Below are 16,870 nucleotides of genomic sequence, written 5' to 3'. Positions count from 1 at the left end.
GTCGGTGCCCGGTTTATTTTACTTTTATTTTTTTGGGTAAACCCCGACACGTTCTTCCCCCCGCCCCAACCCGCCCTCGTGTTCGTGTCCACTCGGCCCCGCCCCCGGCGCTTTAAGGAGCCGAGCTGGGGCACCGGACACCCGGTCAGCACGCGGGGGCCTGCTCAGAGGCTGGGGCGGCCGCGGGCAGGGGGCCGCTCAGCGCCAGTTCGTCCTGGCCTAGGATGCCTCCTTGGTCCTCAGCCGTCGAGGGCCCACTGGACGCGAAGAACTTCACCATGGCACGGACCTGGGGCAGCTCGGAGAAGGTCTCCACGGCCAGCAGCATGGCCAGGAGTCCCAGGAGCAAGTAACCTGGGGAGGAGAGGTTGCCAGGGCGCTGCTGACGACCTCCGCGCGCCTCTGGGGCGGGGACCCACCTGGCACCTGGTGGTGCTGCCCAGGGGTCCGCCCGGACTGCCCCTCCTGCACCTGGGCAGGGGTCGGGGCCTCACCCCTGCGAAGCCCAGCTCCGGGAGGTTATGGGAGCCGCAGTCCAGGTTCCCCCTTCCTCCCTGGGACTCACCGAGGAGCGCGAGCTGGCCCAAGTGGTAGATGAGCGGAGGCAGGCTCCGGCCGCCGCCGGGCAGCAGGTCCCCCAGGCCGATGGTGCTGAGCGAGCCGAAGCAGAGGTACAGGGCCTCCAGCAGGCTGCAGTCACCTCGCAGGGCCCACAGCACCAGGGCGGGCAGCAGCACAAAGGCGGCAGCCACCAGCAGGCCCAGGGCCGCTGCCTGCAGCAGCGCGGCCCTGGCCGGGGCGGGCTGCCAGGGCCTGGTCACCCAGGCCGCCAGGCGGCTGAGCCGGGGCAGCAGGCAGCAGCGCAGGGCGGCCACGAGTGCTAGGGAGGCCGGCAGCCCCAGCGCGGCGTACGCCACGCAGAAGGCCTTTCCGCCCGCCGACAGAGGGGCCATGTGTCCGTAACCTGGGGGGGGGTAGAGACGGGGGGCCGTAAGCCCATAAGAGGGGTGCTCACTGGCATCCCCACGTCCAGCATCGCCCCCGACCCCGGCGGAACGCTGCCCTCTAGTGGCCAAAGTTGCATGGACTTTAGGCTCTGCTCTTGGGTCGCTGGGGAATGCTGGACAAACTGCCTTGGCCTCTCTGGGCCACTCGTGTCTGGAAAACGAAAGGATTAAAAGAAGAAAAAAATCCCTCGGGCCTTTGTGGCGGGTCCGATTTAGAGAACTGTCCTGCCCCCAGACCCACAGCCAGTGAGCTGTCACCCACTCTTCCCCCCCGCCCAAAGGTGTGTGGCGTGGTCCTGTGCCCGGCTGTGTGCTGGAGCCGGGCTGCAGGGGCCCTGCCCTCCCGTGGAGGAGGGGGACAGGAGATGGTGTGAGAGAGGGCGTTGGAGGCTGGAGCGGCCTGGGCAGGCGGGGAGTCGGGCGCGGGCAATGGCGTGTGGGAGAACAGGATGGGCCAGTCGTGACGGCGAGATGTGACCTAAGAGGGAGTGGTGGGCTCTGGGGTGGCCCGGAGAGCGTGTGCTGTGCCCAAAGGCGGGCCCGGTTCCTCTGCAGCCTTGAAGGAATTCAGGTTGAGTGTGAATAGGTCCCTGCGATTCTGGCAGAACTTGGAAATAGAACGTTCAATTAAAAAATGGGGGGGTTGGGCAGTGCTGGCATCAGGGCCCAACAAGTTAAACCAGCACCTGTGACACAGACATCCCACACGGGCGCTGGTTCGAGTCCCGGCTGCTCCCTGCTAACGCGCCTGAGAAGGCAGCGGGGGCTGTTCCATGTATTTGGACCTCTGCTACCCGTGAGGGAGACCACCAAGAAGCCGGCTCCCAGCTGTGGCCCAGCCCCAGCCGTTATGGCTGTCTGGGGAGTGAACCAGTGGGTGGAAGATCAATCTCTCTCTCTGAAACTCTCCCTTCCAAATAAATACAGAAAAATATTAAAAGCCACAAGCTAAAAGCAGGCTGTGGGTCCTCTCGCTGTATCTTGGGGTTCCCCTGGCCTGTGTGCATGCCCCCCCCCCCGGCAGGAATTCCTACACCCTTAGCTCTCTCCCCTCTCGCCTTGCTTAGCAGCTCACCAGGACTTTCTCCCCAGAAGCCACCCCTCCTGGCTTTCCTGAGTCGGTGGTCCTGGTCTGTGCTCCCCATTCGAGCGTCTTCACAAAGTTCATGGAAACGTGAATTATGAAAAAACTATACATGCATTGCAAAATATTTGTGCAGCAAAATAAAGTGTTCATTTCATGTTTCATGAACTTTGTGGAAATATTTGCAAGGCAGAGTGACACAGAGAGAAAGGGTGTGTGGTGGTGGGGGAGATCCTCTAACCACTGGTTCACTCCCCAGTCGCCAGGGCTGGGCCAGGCACTCCTTGCTGGTCTCCCACGTGGGAGGCAGGGGACCGTCGTCTGCCGCTCCCCGGGTGTTCGCAGGGAGCCCGTCTGCAGCAGAGTAGCTGGGCTGGGCCCTCCAGTGTGGGACGCAGGCTTAGCCCTCCCACCCGGCCGGCCGCAGCGAACTTTGTGGGGTACCCCTCCATTGTGTGCCCTGCTCACCCCAGGCCCCTGGCATCTGGCCTCTCCCAAGGCCTCAAAGGGTGCCTGTGGGTGGGGCCGGGGAAGCCACGCCCCTGCTGGCAGCTGAAGTGGAGGCACCAGTTGGGGTGTGTTGGTGTGGGGAGCCTCCCGCTGTGATGCTGGGCCCGACAGGGTCTGGGCTTGCTCTGGCGCTTCAGGGCTGGGGGAGGGGCTCGTCCACAGGGACCCCTGGGAGCCCTGGCCCTCGGGAGCGCCTCCTACTGGGCCTTACCGGTGGTGGTGAGGATGCTGGCAGCGAAGAGCAGGGCCGAGGGCAGGTCCCAGTTGCTGGCCTCCGAGGCATTGCCCGGGTTGGAGACCCCGTGGGCCTGGGCTCTCAGGGCAGTGTCCAGCAGTTCCTGCAGCGCTCCCGGCGGCAAGCAGGCCCCAAACTCAGCCTGGAAGGCGGCCAGCGCGGCCCTGAGCTCGGCCTGGAGCCGCAGTGCTGGCGGCCCCTCCAGCGCCCGCAGCACCGCAGCCCCCAGCCCCAGGGCCAGCAGGTGGGCCACCAGCAGGAGCCCGTAGCGGGCCCAGGGCCTCAGCCGGCCCATGGTGAAGCTGAAGTCTGGGGTGCTGTGGAGCCGGCACCTGGGAGGGGCTGGGCAGGGCTGCTCCACTGCGGGCACCTGGGAGGGGCTGGCAGGGCTGGGTGGAGATGCTGTGTGGGTGGCGGCAGGGACTCCACCGGGCTGAGGGCCAGGGAGGGCAGCTGAGCCCTGCTCCCAGGGATCCGGGCGGGGGAAGACCTTGGTGTAGCAGGTGACGGCGGCGAGGAAGCCCGGTCTGGAGGGGGCTCTCACGCTAATTGGAGGTCACTCTGGCTCAGCGACACCCAGCCCTCTCACCCAGTCCTGAGCATTGCCAGGGGCAGAGAGGGTGCCCCGCCCCCGGTTAGTAGAGGAACAGGACAGGCTGCCCAGGGACAGCACGGCTTCTGCCCCAGGGTGGTGGGGGGCAGGGAGGGATGAAGGGCAAGCGCCTGGCAGGTAGCACTGTCAAAGCCCTCCCACGTCCCTCTACGCCCCCCTCCTGAGGCCTGGCGGGCAGAGCCCTCCCGGGTCCTGGCGCGGCTCCCTGGCAGCCCCCGGTGCCAAGGGGAGTCCCCACACTGGAAGGTGGATGGGGTGTGTTCCACACGTGTCCAGCCCACGGGGCGGAGACAAACCCTGGGCAATCCTCCCAAGATGTCGGGTGAGGGCAGCATGGCCAGGAAGCTGCAGCTGGCCCAGGGGACGGGCAGGGACCACCCAGCAGTGGGGGTGTCACACGCGGTCACTGGATGGGGGAAGGGTGGGGGCGCCAGAGTGACCCGCTGTCCTGGAGGCCGCTGGAGGCTCCCTCCACGGTGGTGTGGGCCTACCGTGCAGCCACGAGGTCGGCCGCTCTCCCGGTTACCCCGACAGAAGGCCACAGGCTGCATTTGGGAGACAGCTTCCGCGTTTATTTGGCTTCATTGGATCCCAAGGCTACGGCCCCAGCCCTGGCCGGGGCAGCAGGAAGGCACGCAGAGAGCCCCTGGCCCCAGACGGCGCCCAGGGCGGGGCAGGAGAGAGGGGAGGGCCAGGCCCTGAGCCCTGGGGCAGGGGTCCCTCCTCCCTGCCCCTCCCCTGGGGCAATTCCCTGAGACAGGCTCTGGTCCTCCCAGCCAGCGGGGCAGCTCAGGCTGGGGGACCCACAGGCGGCAGGTCATCCAGTGTGAAGGCTTCCTGTGCAGTGTAGTGTTCCGGACCCCCGAGGGGGCGGGGTCCCTGGGGGAGACCGAGGCGGCCACACAGGCGTGTCGGGCTCCTGTTCCAGTGTATGCTGTGGCTCCTCCGGGCGGCAGGAGCTGGGGGCGTGCGGCCTGGTCGGCTCAGCGCCCCGCCTCCGGCGCCCATGGAGCCTGGGCACCCACGTCTTTGGTCTGCGCCCTGCAGTCCTGAGGCCTCCCCTGGAAGGGGTTGGCAGGCGGGGAGTCCCAGAAAGGGTCCGAGTCCGGGAACAAGGTCCAGGGTGCCCGTCGGGGCGCAGGCTGTGGCGAGGGCAGGGGTGATGGCCGGGGCCCCGCTGACACGAAGCTCCACGGGTCGATGCGGCTGCGGAGGGGTGAGGGCCGAGGTCGGCTGATGAGGCCCAGGGGTGGGGAGCGCGGTGTGCCCGGGGTGCCCGGAGCGGAGCGTGACGTCCCAGGCGGAGGTGAGACGGTGCCTCCTGCGAGTGAGTGGGGAGACACAGGTCAGGCAGCCGCAGGGCCCTTGCCCCCTCCCTGGTCTGCTCACCCCACCTCTGCACACGGTTAGGTGACTCGTGGCTTCCATGGCCCCCTAAGCTATGCGAGGAGCCAGGGTCCCAGCCCTGCCGTTAGAAGCTGGGGCGGCCTGAGTCCCCGGCCTGCACCCCCACCCCCACCCCCATGCTGTGGCCTAGTGGGTTAAGCGGCAGCCTGCAGTGCTGGCATCCCATATGGGAGCAGGTGCGAGTCCCCGTTGCTCCACTTCTGATCCAGCTCTCTGCTGTGGCCTGGGAAAGCAGCAGAAGATGGCCCAAGTGCTTGGGCCCCTGCACCCACGTGGGTGAAGCTCCTGGCTCCTGCCTGGCCCAGCCCTGGCCATTGCGGCCATCTGGGGAGTGACCCAGCAGAGGGAAGAGCTCTGTGTACCACTGTCCCCCAGTCTGTAACCCTCCCAAATAAATCGTCAAATCCTAAAACAGCCGCGTCACCACCATGCTCAGCTCCCACGCTGCTCTGCCGGGACTTGTGGTCCCAGCTCCCGGGGTGTTCCAGCGCCCGCATCCCTCCCGCACAGGGGACCGGCAGGGCCGCTCACCGCGTGTCTCCTCGCGGCGGGGGCTCTTGGCCGAGGGCTGGCCCGCGGGGACAGCCAGGTCCAGCAGCAGGGGCGCCGGGGTGGGCGTCTTGGCTGAGAAGCGGATGAGTGAGGAAGGAGGTGGCTCAGCTGGGCTCGGTGGGGGTACCGGCACGGGGGACGCTGGCGGCAGCTCCCCGCGCTCGCGGCCCGCTGGTGGCTGCAGGTCGCGGCCGAGGCCCAGCGAGGCGAGCAGGGCGGTGCCGCGCAGGAGTGCGCGCTGGATCAGCTTGGGCGTCCCGGAGCTGCTCCCGCGCTCGCCGGGGCTGGGCCGCCGGGGCTCCTCCGGCTCTGGGCTCGGCCGCGGAGGGTTACCTGCGGGCGGGGCAGCGTAGGTTAGGCCGAACCCGCGAGTCTTCCCTGGCCGCCCCGCCCCTGCACGCACGCAGGAGCAAAGCCGCAAGGGGCCAGATCACAGTGTCTCAAGCCCCTCTGCCTTCCTGCATCCCACCCCCCAACCCCGCCAGTGGCAGCTTGGGTGGAGTGGGCAGCAGCGCCCCCATTCCCACAATGCACTGAGCCTAGAAGAGGCCAGGCCTGGGCCAAGGCCTCAGCAACTGTCTACGCCAGGCCCAAGCTAAAGGGCTTGGGGGCTTGATGCTGTCCGAGCCTCCTGCCCCAGCCCCACGGTGCAGCCGCCTGTGGGCACCCGCATGAGCGCCAGGTGCAGTCCCGCGGCTCCAGCCCCCTGCTCATGGCCTGGGAAAGCAGCAGAACACGGCCCAAGTGCTCAGCCCCTGTGCCCACGCGGGAGACCTGGCTCCTGGCTGAGGCTGGCCCAGCCGGGGCTGTTGCAGCCATTTTCAGAGCGAACCAGTGGGTGGAAGATCTCTCTGTCCCTTCCCCTAACTCTTTCAAATAAATAACTCAATATTAGAAAAAACAAAAACAAAAACAAAAAAAACACACACACAAGAGGCCGCGGCCTGCGCAAGGCTGCACAGCTGGAGCAGTGGGCCGGGCCTCGCTCCGGGCAGCAGCAGCTGGGCCTGTGCTCCGGCCACTGCCTGGCCACCGTCCACCCTGGATTCCGAGGCATCGGCCTCCTGCCGTGGGCGTTGGGCTGGCCTGGGGGTGGACGGGGCGCGTCCTGGAGGAGGAGGAGGTGTCCCTGGGGTGCTGCCCGCAGCCCGACAGATGCCTGCCAGCTCTCAGCCACAGAGGGAGCCCGGCCCCGGCTGTGCTCTCCGGCTGGCCCTGGCCTCTCTGCCGTCCTCCGCGCCTGGCGAGGAGGAGGGGCTCGGCCAGCCAAGGTGAGCTGCTGCCGTCAACGGGACTGGGCAGCTCAGCCCGGCGACGCCCTGCCGCCACTCCCTCGCCGCTCTGGGCAGCTGCTCCCCGGGGGCCTAGAGGGCTCCTAAGTGCAAGGCTGCTCAAGAACCATCTCTGCTTAAGAACTCCCCACCGCTTCCAGACTCGCCCACGCAATCACTCTACAAACATCCGCTGACCCACGTCCCAGGGGATGCAGGTCCCTGGCTCTCGGTTCCGCGCGGGGTTACCCAGGCTTCCTCCTCCCTGGGGCTGCTCAGCCGGGGCACACACGATGCCCTCAGCCTGGCACACCTTTCCCGCCTCGGCTTGCAGGGGTCTCTCGCTCACCATTGAAGACCTAGCTGAGCTCTCACCTCCTCCGTGAAGCCTCCCCAGATCCCCTGAACCTGTGCACTTACTGCCTTCGGGAGGCCTCCCGGGGCACCTGCTTCCTCCACCAGATCTCTAACATCTGGGTCCTGAATGCCGGATGGCAGGATCCCCAGGGCGCCTCACGGGCCGGAGGCCGGGGTCCCTCACGGTGGGTGTGAGCAGAGCAGGGAGAAGACTGCTTAAGGCAGCGAGAGGGATGAGGCAAAGGGAGAGGAGGTGGGGGCAGCGCAGGAGACGAGGGAGAACACAGGTTTGTGCAGTCAGCGGCCTGAGAAACCGGGCTTCGGAGCGGGTGGCTCGTTGGAGGTGTCCCGGCGGTGAGCTGCGAGAAGGCAGCGGGCCCATTCCGGACCCGGAGCGGGAGTGGACTTGCGCGCGTGGGGCCCTAGGGACAGAGCCTGGCCCCTGGCAGTCAGGGCCTGGGGCAGAAGCTTCACCAGGCGGTGTGTCATGGGGCTGGGCAGTGAGTGGCCGCGGCCCCCGCAGCTGGGGACAGGGTGGCGGCCATAGGGACACACAGCCAGGGCCCTGCTGCCGCGGCTGATGCCGGGACAATCCTCCCGAGGCCCCATTCTCATTTTCAGCCAGGGCTCCGGGCCTGGTCCAGATCCCTGCTCTGTGGGCGGCCTGCACGGGCCACGCACCCACTCTGTGCCTGTCTCCACCCCTCTAAAATGGAGCCCACGACGACGGCGCCTCCTCACGGGACTGCCTGTGTTTCGGGGAGACCTGGCAAAGGCTAGCTGTCGTGACTGTTAGCGATGGTGACGCAGGAACGGCGGACGTGACGGGGGGGCATGGGGAGAGGCCCGGCTGCTGAGCAGGGCCGGATCTGCCAGCGCTAAGCTGCAGGTGTTCCGGCCGCGAGCAGCAGGGCTGGGGGCTGCAACTTCCGGGGCCTCCGAGGCCCAGCAGTGCCGGGGCCCGGTGCGGGGCTCAGCGCTCGGCTGACCCTCCGGCTGCTAAGCGCTGTGCACGCGAGGGCACCCCCCGGCCTGTGTTTCCCATGTGGAAGCTTCTAAGGCAGCTCGCTGTGAGTGTGGGAACCGAAGTCTCGGGGGTCCTAACGCTTAGCTGGGGGTCTGGAGTTGCTCATTCCACCTCTGGAACCTCAGCCTCCCCATCTCTGCAACGGGCATGAGAAGGGCACCAGGCAGTCGGTGCTGGGGCGAACGCCCGTCATGCAGCGGGCGCTGCCGTCCTCAGGGAGAAGCCACGGCCTGCCCCGGCACGGGAGCGCGGGCCCCCTCGGCCTCCTCTCCAGCACTGGGCTCCTCACGGGGCTGGGAGACGCACACGGCGGCAGCCGCTCATCTGCGCCTGGCTCCACCCCTGCACTGTCTCCCCTTCTCCCGGCTCAGCCAGCGTCCATGGGGCACCCGACGGTGCTTCCTTTGCTCCCGTGAGTCTGCCGAGGCCCGGGGGCTGCCGCGGGGCCAGGGGCACTAGACTAGGCGCCCTGAGGCCTGGACTGCAACCAGGCTGCCTGTGGGCCTGCAGCTTGGACGTGGGTTCCGAGGATCGGCTCGGCTCGGCCCGGCCAGGGCCTGCGTGGTGGGGGAGGCCGCTTACCGTTGAGCGCCGGCGGTGTGGAAGGAGACCCCAAGGGCGACGAGTCCTCTGAATCCAGATTCCAGGTGGCTTCCTCCACGCGGGACCTCCTCCTGGGCGGGGGGGGGGGGCCTCTGTGAGTCTCGCGACCGTGGGGAAGGGGCTGAAGCTGGGCGGGGGCACTGGGCACTCACCTCCCGTCCTGGGCCTCTCCGGGCTTGGGGGGACTGGGACCCCAGGCCCGGCACCCTCGCCGCTCGCCGCTGCTCGAGTCTTCTAGACGCCTGGGGGACTGGCGGCCCCACGCCTGGCCCGGCTCTGCAGGCTCCACTGTGCGGGGGCGGGGGGAAGCCGAGGGGGTCAGGGCCGGGGTGGGCCTGGGTTCTGGGGACAGCAGGGAAGGGGGACACCTCATGTGGTCTAACGGCTGGCATTTGATGCCGAGAATTTAGTGCAGGCCCTGACGCCAATGGCCTGGTTTTGAGTTCTGGCCTTTGCCACTCAGCTGTACAGCAAGTCCTCTGGTCCCTGCTGCCCATGTGGAAGACCCAGACTGACTTGCAGGTTCCTGGCTTTAGCCCGGCCCCCAGCCTCAGTGGTTTTGGGTATTTGGGGAGCAAGCCAGCAGATGGGAGCTCTCTCTGTCTTGCAAATAAAGGACTTAGGTTTAGGCTACAGTATCTACCTAACAGGTAGATACCTCTACACCCAACAGGATTGTCGTAAGGAATTAACATCAGCAGAGTTGCCAGGACAATGGGTAACACGCAGCGTCACCCAGGTAACTAACTGATTAAAAAACGAAGAATGAACGTGTGTCGGGAAGCCCAGGGCAGGGAGGAGGAGGAGGCGGCCGTGGGGCACGGGAGGCGAGGGTTCTTACACTGGATGGCCCGGAACCGGGGGAAGGTGGGCGAGTCCCCAGCTCCGACTTCGAAGACGTTTTTCCTCCGGTCAAGGCCGGGCGAGGCCTGCACGGTGATGCGGTGCTTAAAGTCTGGGGTTTGGGCAGGGGGGAGCAGGGTGTAGGTTTGTGGTGAAGGCAGCAGCGCCTCGGCTCACTGCCTTCCCGGGCGCCGTGCTCCGCAAGCAGAGACCTGCGGGACCCCACCACCGGGAGCCGCGCCCAGAATCCGGCATCGGGGCTGAGCCCGGCCCGGCCCGGCCCGGCCCGCCCCCTGGGCGGTCCCAGAACCTCCACGAGCCCCGCCCCTCCCCGGGCGCAGCCACTCCCAGATCGGCATGCAAATATTTCCGCCAGAAGCCGCCCACAGACGGAAAAAGAAACCACTCCTGGCCCCACCCCTTCCAGATTTCAGCCCACCCGCCAACCCTTTAAACCAATCCCAGCGCGGCCAACGAAGAAGCCGGACCCCGCCCCCTCGCCGCTGCAGCCAATGGCGGGGCGCCGCCTGGAGCCCGCCCCCTCACCGAGTGGCATGCTGATGCGCTCGCCCCCGTCGCGCGCCCGCAGCTTGCTCCGCTTGAAGGTGCCGCGGCGGCGGCGCACGTGCGGCCGCTCGCGGTCCACTTGCTGCAGCAGCAGCGTCAGCTCGCGCTCGAACACCTCCAGCTCCCACTGGGCCAGCAGGTGCTCGCGCCGCCGCAGCTGCTCCGCCTGCGACCGCTGCTCGCGCGCCGCGCGCGTCAGCTCCTCCTCGCGGCTCAGCAGCTCCTGCGCTCGGGACGGCGAGGGCGGTGGGGTCAGCCTGGCGCCTCCCGCTCCCGGCCCTGCCCCTGCCCACCCCGGGGCCCGACTTCCCGCACCTTCTCCTTGGCCCGCAGCTCGTCGAACAGGCCCTGGATCTCGCGTTTCCAGCCTTCCTGCATGGAATGGAACGAGTCCCGCGGCATTTCCCGCAGGACCTGTGCCTCCAGTGCCTCCAGCTGCTGCAGGATGGAGGCGAAGTCGGGCCTGCGGTGGGGGTCCTGCGCCCAGCAGTCTAGGGGCACGGCGTGGAGGGGGAACAGAATAAGCGAGTCTGTGGGTGGCTACGTCCCGGGCCAAGGAGCTCTGCCTCTCAGCTGGCCGCCCCGCGTGCTTACCGGCCATAAGCTGTGCAAAGGGATCCGGGCAGGTGGATGGGATGGGCAGTGTGAGCTTGTTAACGGCCACGCCATAGGCCACGGCAAGGCAGTCGATCCCGCGGTAGGGCACTTCCCCGGTCAGTAGTTCCCACAGCAGCACCCCAAAGCTGTGGGGGAGACAGAGGGCCTGTGTCCCTTCCTTGCCCGCTTCCTGCCACTTCACCCCCCCAATCATCCCAGAAACAAATGGTGTGGGTCCCTTCCGGCAGTCCCCCACAGCGGCCCCCTGGCCCAGGCCGCACCTCCAGACGTCGCTGCCCTTGGAGAAGGTGGAGGCCTTGATGACCTCGGGCGCCATCCAGGCGTACGTGCCGGCAGCGCTCATCTGCGTGGTCTTGTGCCACTCTCGGGCCAGGCCAAAGTCGGTGATCTTCAGCGTCTTGTGTTCCATGTCGTCACCCTCAATGGGCTGCAGCAGCAGGACTGCGGGGAGAGAGGGCGCCCAGGGTCGGGTGGGAGGGCTGGGAGCCCGCTGTCCTCCGCAGGACCCTGACATGGAGAAAGCCTGCCAGCTGCCAGGCCACGGGTGACGCTCAGGGCCGGGTCGCTGCCCTACACCGGGAGCAGGCCGCACAAGGGCCGCGGACGCGGGTGTCAGGGCACGGACACGCCTTGGTCTAGACCTTGCCTTGGGGGTGTCGCAGCCCTGAGCGTCCTGGAATCGGACTGAAATAGCGGCGCCGGGCACAGGCGCTTTCTGGCATTTCAGATGCCCACGTCCCACGCTGGGGGCCTGGCTCTGCTCCTGATTCCAGCTCCTGGCTAACGCAGGCCCTGGGGGTCAGCAGGTGACGGCTCAAGGCCGTTGGGTCCCTGCCGCCTGCACTCCAGGCGTTTGGGGAGTGAACCCGTGGATGGGAGTTTGCTCTCTGTCCGTCTCTGTCTCTCTCAAACAAGCAAACAGAAATAAAAGGAAACGATAATGACCGCACTGGGACACCTTTTCGGAGGATCTACGAGAGGCCACCTCGAGGTGGGTGTGAACATTCCCACCGTACAGATGAGAAGGCCACGCCGGGAGTGACTCGCCAGGGGAACACAGCGATAAGGCAGGGAGTGCGGCTCCACAGCCGGCGTTCCAACTCCCCTCGCAATGCAGCGCATACGACCAGCTGGCAGCCTGCCAAGCGCTCCCCAGCCCTGGCTTTGGCTTGGAGAGAAATCGGCGAGGCTGGGGGGCTGACTCAGAGCACCTGCGGCAGGACCAGGCCGGTGCAGCCAGTGCCAGGGGAACCACTCCAAAAGCCACCTCCTGAGGCAGCTGGATGTGAAGAGAAAGGGCGGCCACGGGGGACGAGCTGGGGGCAACCGCGGGAGCGCAGGGTCAGGCTGGGCGGGGGCGCGGCTCTCACCCCGGGGGGGGGGGGGGGCTGGGGGCAGACGCCCAACTCCATGCGGGATGCAAGTGGCTCAAGCGGAACAGGAAGAGGACCAAGTCACAGAACAGCAAAGGCTGAGAGGCTGAGAGGCCACGTCTGGGTCAGCCACGTCTCTGTGCACGTCCCAGGGCCCACCTAACCCAGCCTAGGGGGTCAGGGAAGACTTCTCGGAGGCGGTGGCAGACCAGGGTGTACACAACCTCTGGCCCTGCTACTGGCCGAGCCCCCCGAACCTCACGAAGCCCCTGGCCTGGCGGTCCGGCCCCTTCCTGCCGTCCACGGCTCCCGGGCCGCCGGCTCTTCCCTACAGCCATCTTCACCCGGGCCGGCGGCATCTTTCACATTCGGAGCTCCAGGCCCGCCAGGAGTCGATCCGGCCGCCCACTGACCGGTCCACCTGGTGGTCACATGCCCACTGGCCGCTCCACCTTTGCCACGAACCCACGCATGTGCATGGCAGAGGCGGCAGAGTCCCTGCGATCTCTCCTGAATCAAAATCCACCTGCTGCGGAGAGCCTAGCGGTGCCGAGCCCCGAGCCGAGGCTGACGACAGACCACGCGCTCCAGGCCTGCGCGGGGCCCACGCAGCGCAGCCACCCGTTGCGCCACACGCTCTGCTGCCCGCGTCCTCACGTCCACTCTGGCCTCTCCCCATCTTACACTCCTGCCAGTAAGCTAAGCCCTGCGCGGGCTCCACCCAAGAGGAACCGCGACAGGCCGGGGGCAGCTGGGTGGAGCGGGGGCCTCCCCTTCTCGGCGCTCCATCCCTCGCCATCTGTGGGACCTCAGAGCTGGCACTGGGCTCTCCAGCTGGGAGGCCGTCTCCCCCTCTCACAGTGGGGGCTTCTGAGGCACACAGAAGGCCAGGAACCCCCAGTCTCCCAACACGAGGCCCTTCTGCTGCCCCCCCCCCCGACACCTGCTAAGCCTCAGCTTCACTCCGCAGCCGCTGCTACCAGCCTGGACCTCAACTGTCCCTGCCCGCGCTCTGGTGCCGCCGCAGACCTGGCCCCAGCCTGGACCTCAACTGTCCCTGCCCGAGCTCTGGTGCCGCCGCAGACCTGGCCCCAGCCTGGACCTCGACTGTCCCTGCCCGAGCTCTGGTGCCGCCGCAGACCTGGCCCCAGCCTGGGCCTCGACTGTCCCTGCCCGAGCCCTGGTGCCGCCGTAGACCTCCGGGATGGGTGGGCAGGGCACCGGCTCCAGATCCCAGGGCTGGGCAAGCCTCAAGGCACCCCAACTCTGAAAGGGACCCGCCTCCAGGCGCCCTCCCGCCATGGCCTCTGTGGGGCTTGGGAGTGGCCTGGGGCGCTCACCCCTCTTCCACTTCCCTGCCATGGTCCCTACTTCTCCTTTCTGCCAGGCCTGAGCCGGGTCTCCCACTGGGGAGGGGGTTCTTTGGGGGAAGAACTGGGGGAGGCCAGGCCCAGGCCGGGCTGGCTGGTCAGTCCTGTGACTCGTGGGCCTGGAGAATTCCCCCTCCTCTCCCCGCCAGGCTTCCTCACAAGGCCCCCATTGTCCAGGAAAATCACGCCATTGTTTCCTGCCTGCGCCCCCCATCCCCCCCACCCCAATCCCACAGACGGCAGCTCGGGCCCAGGCCTGGGGTCTGCGAGGCTGGACGTGGGGCTCCGGGAGCCCAGGGCACCTTGCCTGCCCTTTTCCACCACCGCCCAGACTCTGAGAAGGAAGCGGGGGAATTGGGGAGGAGCGGGGGAGCCATCAGCGGCTCCTTCCTCTCCTGCCACCCCCCACCCCCAGGCAGCTGGGCTGGGGAGGGAGCAGGGGCTGAGCAGGGCAGGAAGCCGGCCCAGGGGCAGCAGGAAACGCAGGAAGCGGTGGGGAGGGTGGGGAGCAGGGGCCGGGCTATTGTTCCATTTCTTCTGGAAAGAAAACGGAGGAAAAACAGAAGACAGGAGTCCCCTCCCCCTGGACCCGCGGGGAATCCCCCTTAGGCTGGGGCAAGGAGTCGGGGTCCCTGGATGGCGGGGCCGGGGTCCAGGGGTGACGCAGAGCCATGGGAGCTGCCCCCTCTGATGGAAGAGGCAAGTTCCAGAAAGGTCTCGGTGCTCTGCTGCCCCCACCCCCAGCCCCATGTCCACGGTCAGCCCAGGCCAAAAGGCCCACATACCCACGCTGACCCCTCATAAGAGCTTTTCCTGCCTCTCCACGGCCCTCCTGGGCCCCGGCCCCAGCATTCCCCACACCCTGGGCCCCGGCAGGGCCTGGTCCCCGGTGCTCCCCACTGGGCTGGGTCCTGCCCCGTGCCCTTGCCGGCTCATCAGGCTCTCCCCAAACGCTGCCGGCCCTGCCTGGCGCAGAGCTCGCCAGCCAGGGAAGCCCCCCGAAACTGTCACTCGCTCGGCCCGGGCCCCCGACGGGCAGCCCGTGAGGGCCTGGAACAGCCAGAGGCGGAGGTTCCCTCAGCCCAGCACTGGCTCCAGGCGAGGCCCTTGGCGGTGCAGTGGGCAAGGCCCTTGGCGGTGCAGTGGGCAAGGCCGAGGGCCCTCCGCAGGTCAGGCATCGAGGGCCAGGCCGCTAGGCCGTTCCCCTCCCTTCTCAGGGACTGAGACAGGCTCCCAGCTGGAGGTCCTGCAACAGCCGGGGGTGGGACTGGAATCCCAGCCTTGGAAGGGGCTGCCCTCCCCCCAGGTGCGGGAGGAGCTGCCTCCACACCGGTGAACTTCAGGGCAGGGGCCAGCGGGGGGCACAGGCACACGCGGTGGGGCAGGGTGCTCACGCCCCACCCCAGAGCTCCCGGTCTCTTAACTCGCCCGAACCGCAGTGGCAGGCTGGGGCCTGGCAGGGCTCTCCCGGGAGCCCGGGACTCCCACTCTGGGGTCACCCGGGATCGCCCTAGGCCAGGAGCTCCTGTCTCCAGGACGGGTGGTGGGAGCCGGCCTTGCCACCCGCCCCCAAGCTCTCCCCACTCCCGGGAACTCACTGTTGTTGGATTTGAGGTCGCGGTGGATGACGGGCACCAGGGCTTCGCAGTGCAGGTAGTGCATCCCGCGGGCGATCTGCACGGCCCAGTTGACCAGCACATGCGGGGGCACGCGGCGGCCGGCCAGGGCGCGGCTGAGGGGCCCCCCGGCCGCGTACTCCATCACCAGGCACAGGTTGGGCTCCTCCAGGCACACGGCCTTGAGGGCGATGATGTTGGGGTGCGCCAGCATGGCAAAGAGCCGGGCCTCCTGACGGACGCTCTCCGCCGTCACGCTGATGTCCTCGTCCGGGTCCTGGCGGGCCGCCTTCACGGCCACCAGCTCGCCCCGCCAGCTGCCCCGGTACACCTTGCCGAAGCCGCCGATGCCGATCACCTCCTCCAGCCGCAGCTCCTGGAAGCTGGCCACCTCGCAGGGAGGCGGCCCGCCACCCCTTGACACGTAGTTGGATGGAAAGATGCCCACCTGGCCACCCACCTGGCCCGCCCACCAGCCCTCATCTCCGGAGATGGCCGCGTCCCGAGACAGCACCTCCACACGGTCGCCCTTCCGCAGTGCCAGCTCATCCTGCCCGCTGGGCTCGTAGTCGAACAGGGCTGTCCACACGGGGTTGGCATACGCCGCTGCCCTGGGCGACCCCTCCGGCCGGCCCCCGCTGCCGCCGCCGCCGCCGCCGCCCCCGCCGTTCCAGGACCCCAGAGGGCTCTTCAGGAAGAGGTTCTTCAAGGGCTCCATGGCCAGGAGCCGGTGCTGGGAGGTGTGGGCGCCTCCTCTGGGTGCCCCTGGCTCTTACCCCCGCTGGCGGCCGCAGAGGCCCTACTCCCGGAACCTGGGCATCCGGGCCCTGGCCCTCAGCCCCAGACCCACGCCTCTCTGGGGAGCCAGGAGTGTCGCCTCCCGGCCCCCCGCATCTCCGGCTTCTGGAGGTGCGCACCCAGGGTGGTCCGGTCAGGCTGGAGGGGTGGGGCCCCCGGGCCTCCGGTGCCTCACCATGGCTGGCTTGGAGGGGCTGGAGGGTCCCGCAGTCCCGGGCTAGTCCTGGAAGTCTGGGTTTGACTCCAGCGCCCGCTGAAGGTTCGGCGGGGCCCGCCCGGGGCAGCGCTGGGGCTCGGTCCGGGGTCTTCCTGCTCGGGAGGCGGAGGGCGGGTGCGTCCTCGGCTGAGCCAAGGCTGCCTCTTCCCGGGCCGGCTCCCTCGGCCCGACGGCTCCGACCCCGTTCCCTTCTTCCTCCTCCCTTTGTACTTTGGCCCCGGGGGCGGGAGGCAGAGGTGGAGGGTGGAGTTTCACTTTTTTCCGCTCTTCTCCCTCCTGCAGGAAACAGCATCAGATGACGCGGGCAGGCTGCACCGCTCCGCTCCCGGAGGCTCCGGGCGGCTGGGCTGGGGAGTTCCCGGGGAGGCGGGAGGTCCGGACGGGTAGCCTCAGACCCCATCGCAGCCGGCTTGGGGGTCCGGGCTGGGCCGTCCGCTGTCTAGGATGGCCCACGCCTGCCCTCGGCGTCCAGCGGGCCCAGAGGAGCAGAACCGGGCCTGGGCGCGCCGCAGCCCCCAGGCCGGCCTAGGCTGGGAGGTGGCAGGGCCGGAACTGCGTCCTCTCGGGCGTCCGTGCGGTGACACACAGAGACGACGAAGCGCCGCCTGGCAGAGCGGGTGGGCTGCAGGTGGGGAAGTCGGCCGCGCCTCCCCTGCGCGGACCGGCTAGGCTCTCCTCGTCCCCTCGCCTGAGAAACACCCCGCAGCTTCCCATCCCCTCTGCAACAGGCAGAAACCCGAGACAGCGGTCCGGAACTCCGCCCGGGATTGCATTCAGAATAGCTGAGTCGTCCTCACAAGCG

The 16,870-nt window shown here is 68.1% G+C and overlaps 2 protein-coding genes across 4 annotated transcripts; both read right to left on the bottom strand.

Moving 5' to 3' along the window:
• Positions 1–9: 9 nt before the first annotated feature.
• Positions 10–3,251, bottom strand: KCNK7 (potassium two pore domain channel subfamily K member 7). Of its 2 annotated transcripts, XM_051827976.3 has the most exons (3): positions 2,813–3,251; positions 566–964; positions 10–354 (listed from the first exon to the last, which is right to left on the bottom strand). In XM_051827976.3, exons 1-3 carry the CDS (start codon positions 3,129–3,131, stop codon positions 146–148), a joined length of 927 nt encoding a protein of 308 aa, XP_051683936.1. In that variant the 5' UTR covers positions 3,132–3,251; the 3' UTR covers positions 10–145. The 2 variants fall into 2 exon arrangements, with proteins under 2 accessions (XP_051683936.1, XP_051683935.2); XM_051827975.3 differs by having other exon boundaries at positions 10–964; positions 2,813–3,247.
• Positions 3,252–3,999: 748 nt separating this feature from the next.
• Positions 4,000–15,919, bottom strand: MAP3K11 (mitogen-activated protein kinase kinase kinase 11). Of its 2 annotated transcripts, XM_002724300.6 has the most exons (10): positions 15,036–15,919; positions 10,955–11,135; positions 10,671–10,819; positions 10,392–10,567; positions 10,056–10,299; positions 9,508–9,621; positions 8,819–8,954; positions 8,646–8,737; positions 5,388–5,741; positions 4,000–4,770 (listed from the first exon to the last, which is right to left on the bottom strand). In XM_002724300.6, exons 1-10 carry the CDS (start codon positions 15,769–15,771, stop codon positions 4,433–4,435), a joined length of 2,520 nt encoding a protein of 839 aa, XP_002724346.3. In that variant the 5' UTR covers positions 15,772–15,919; the 3' UTR covers positions 4,000–4,432. The 2 variants fall into 2 exon arrangements, 1 of the variants encoding a protein (XP_002724346.3); XR_016226704.1 differs by lacking the exons at positions 4,000–4,770; positions 5,388–5,741; positions 8,646–8,737 and having other exon boundaries at positions 9,508–9,595.
• Positions 15,920–16,870: the final 951 nt, after the last annotated feature.

This window comes from Oryctolagus cuniculus, chromosome 1 (assembly GCF_051225735.1).
Source record: "Oryctolagus cuniculus isolate XC-2025 breed Fujian yellow rabbit chromosome 1, ASM5122573v1, whole genome shotgun sequence".
Classification (NCBI taxonomy): Eukaryota; Metazoa; Chordata; class Mammalia; order Lagomorpha; family Leporidae; genus Oryctolagus; species Oryctolagus cuniculus.
This window is presented reverse-complemented; position numbering and strand designations above follow the sequence as displayed.

Bases quoted from the DNA above. Each gene is read 5' to 3' on its own strand.
- KCNK7 (XM_051827975.3), bottom strand. From the start codon at position 3,131: ATGGGCCGGCTGAGGCCCTGGGCCCGCTACGGGCTCCTGCTGGTGGCC. The intron at 965-2,812 runs GTAAGGCCCAGT...ACCCCCCCCCAG, and splicing joins CAGCATCCTCACCACCACCG to GTTACGGACACATGGCCCCT.
- MAP3K11 (XM_002724300.6), bottom strand. From the start codon at position 15,771: ATGGAGCCCTTGAAGAACCTCTTCCTGAAGAGCCCTCTGGGGTCCTGG. The intron at 10,568-10,670 runs GTAAGCACGCGG...CCGTGCCCCTAG, and splicing joins CTTTGCACAGCTTATGGCCG to ACTGCTGGGCGCAGGACCCC. The intron at 10,300-10,391 runs GTGCGGGAAGTC...TCCCGAGCGCAG, and splicing joins AGCTGCGGGCCAAGGAGAAG to GAGCTGCTGAGCCGCGAGGA.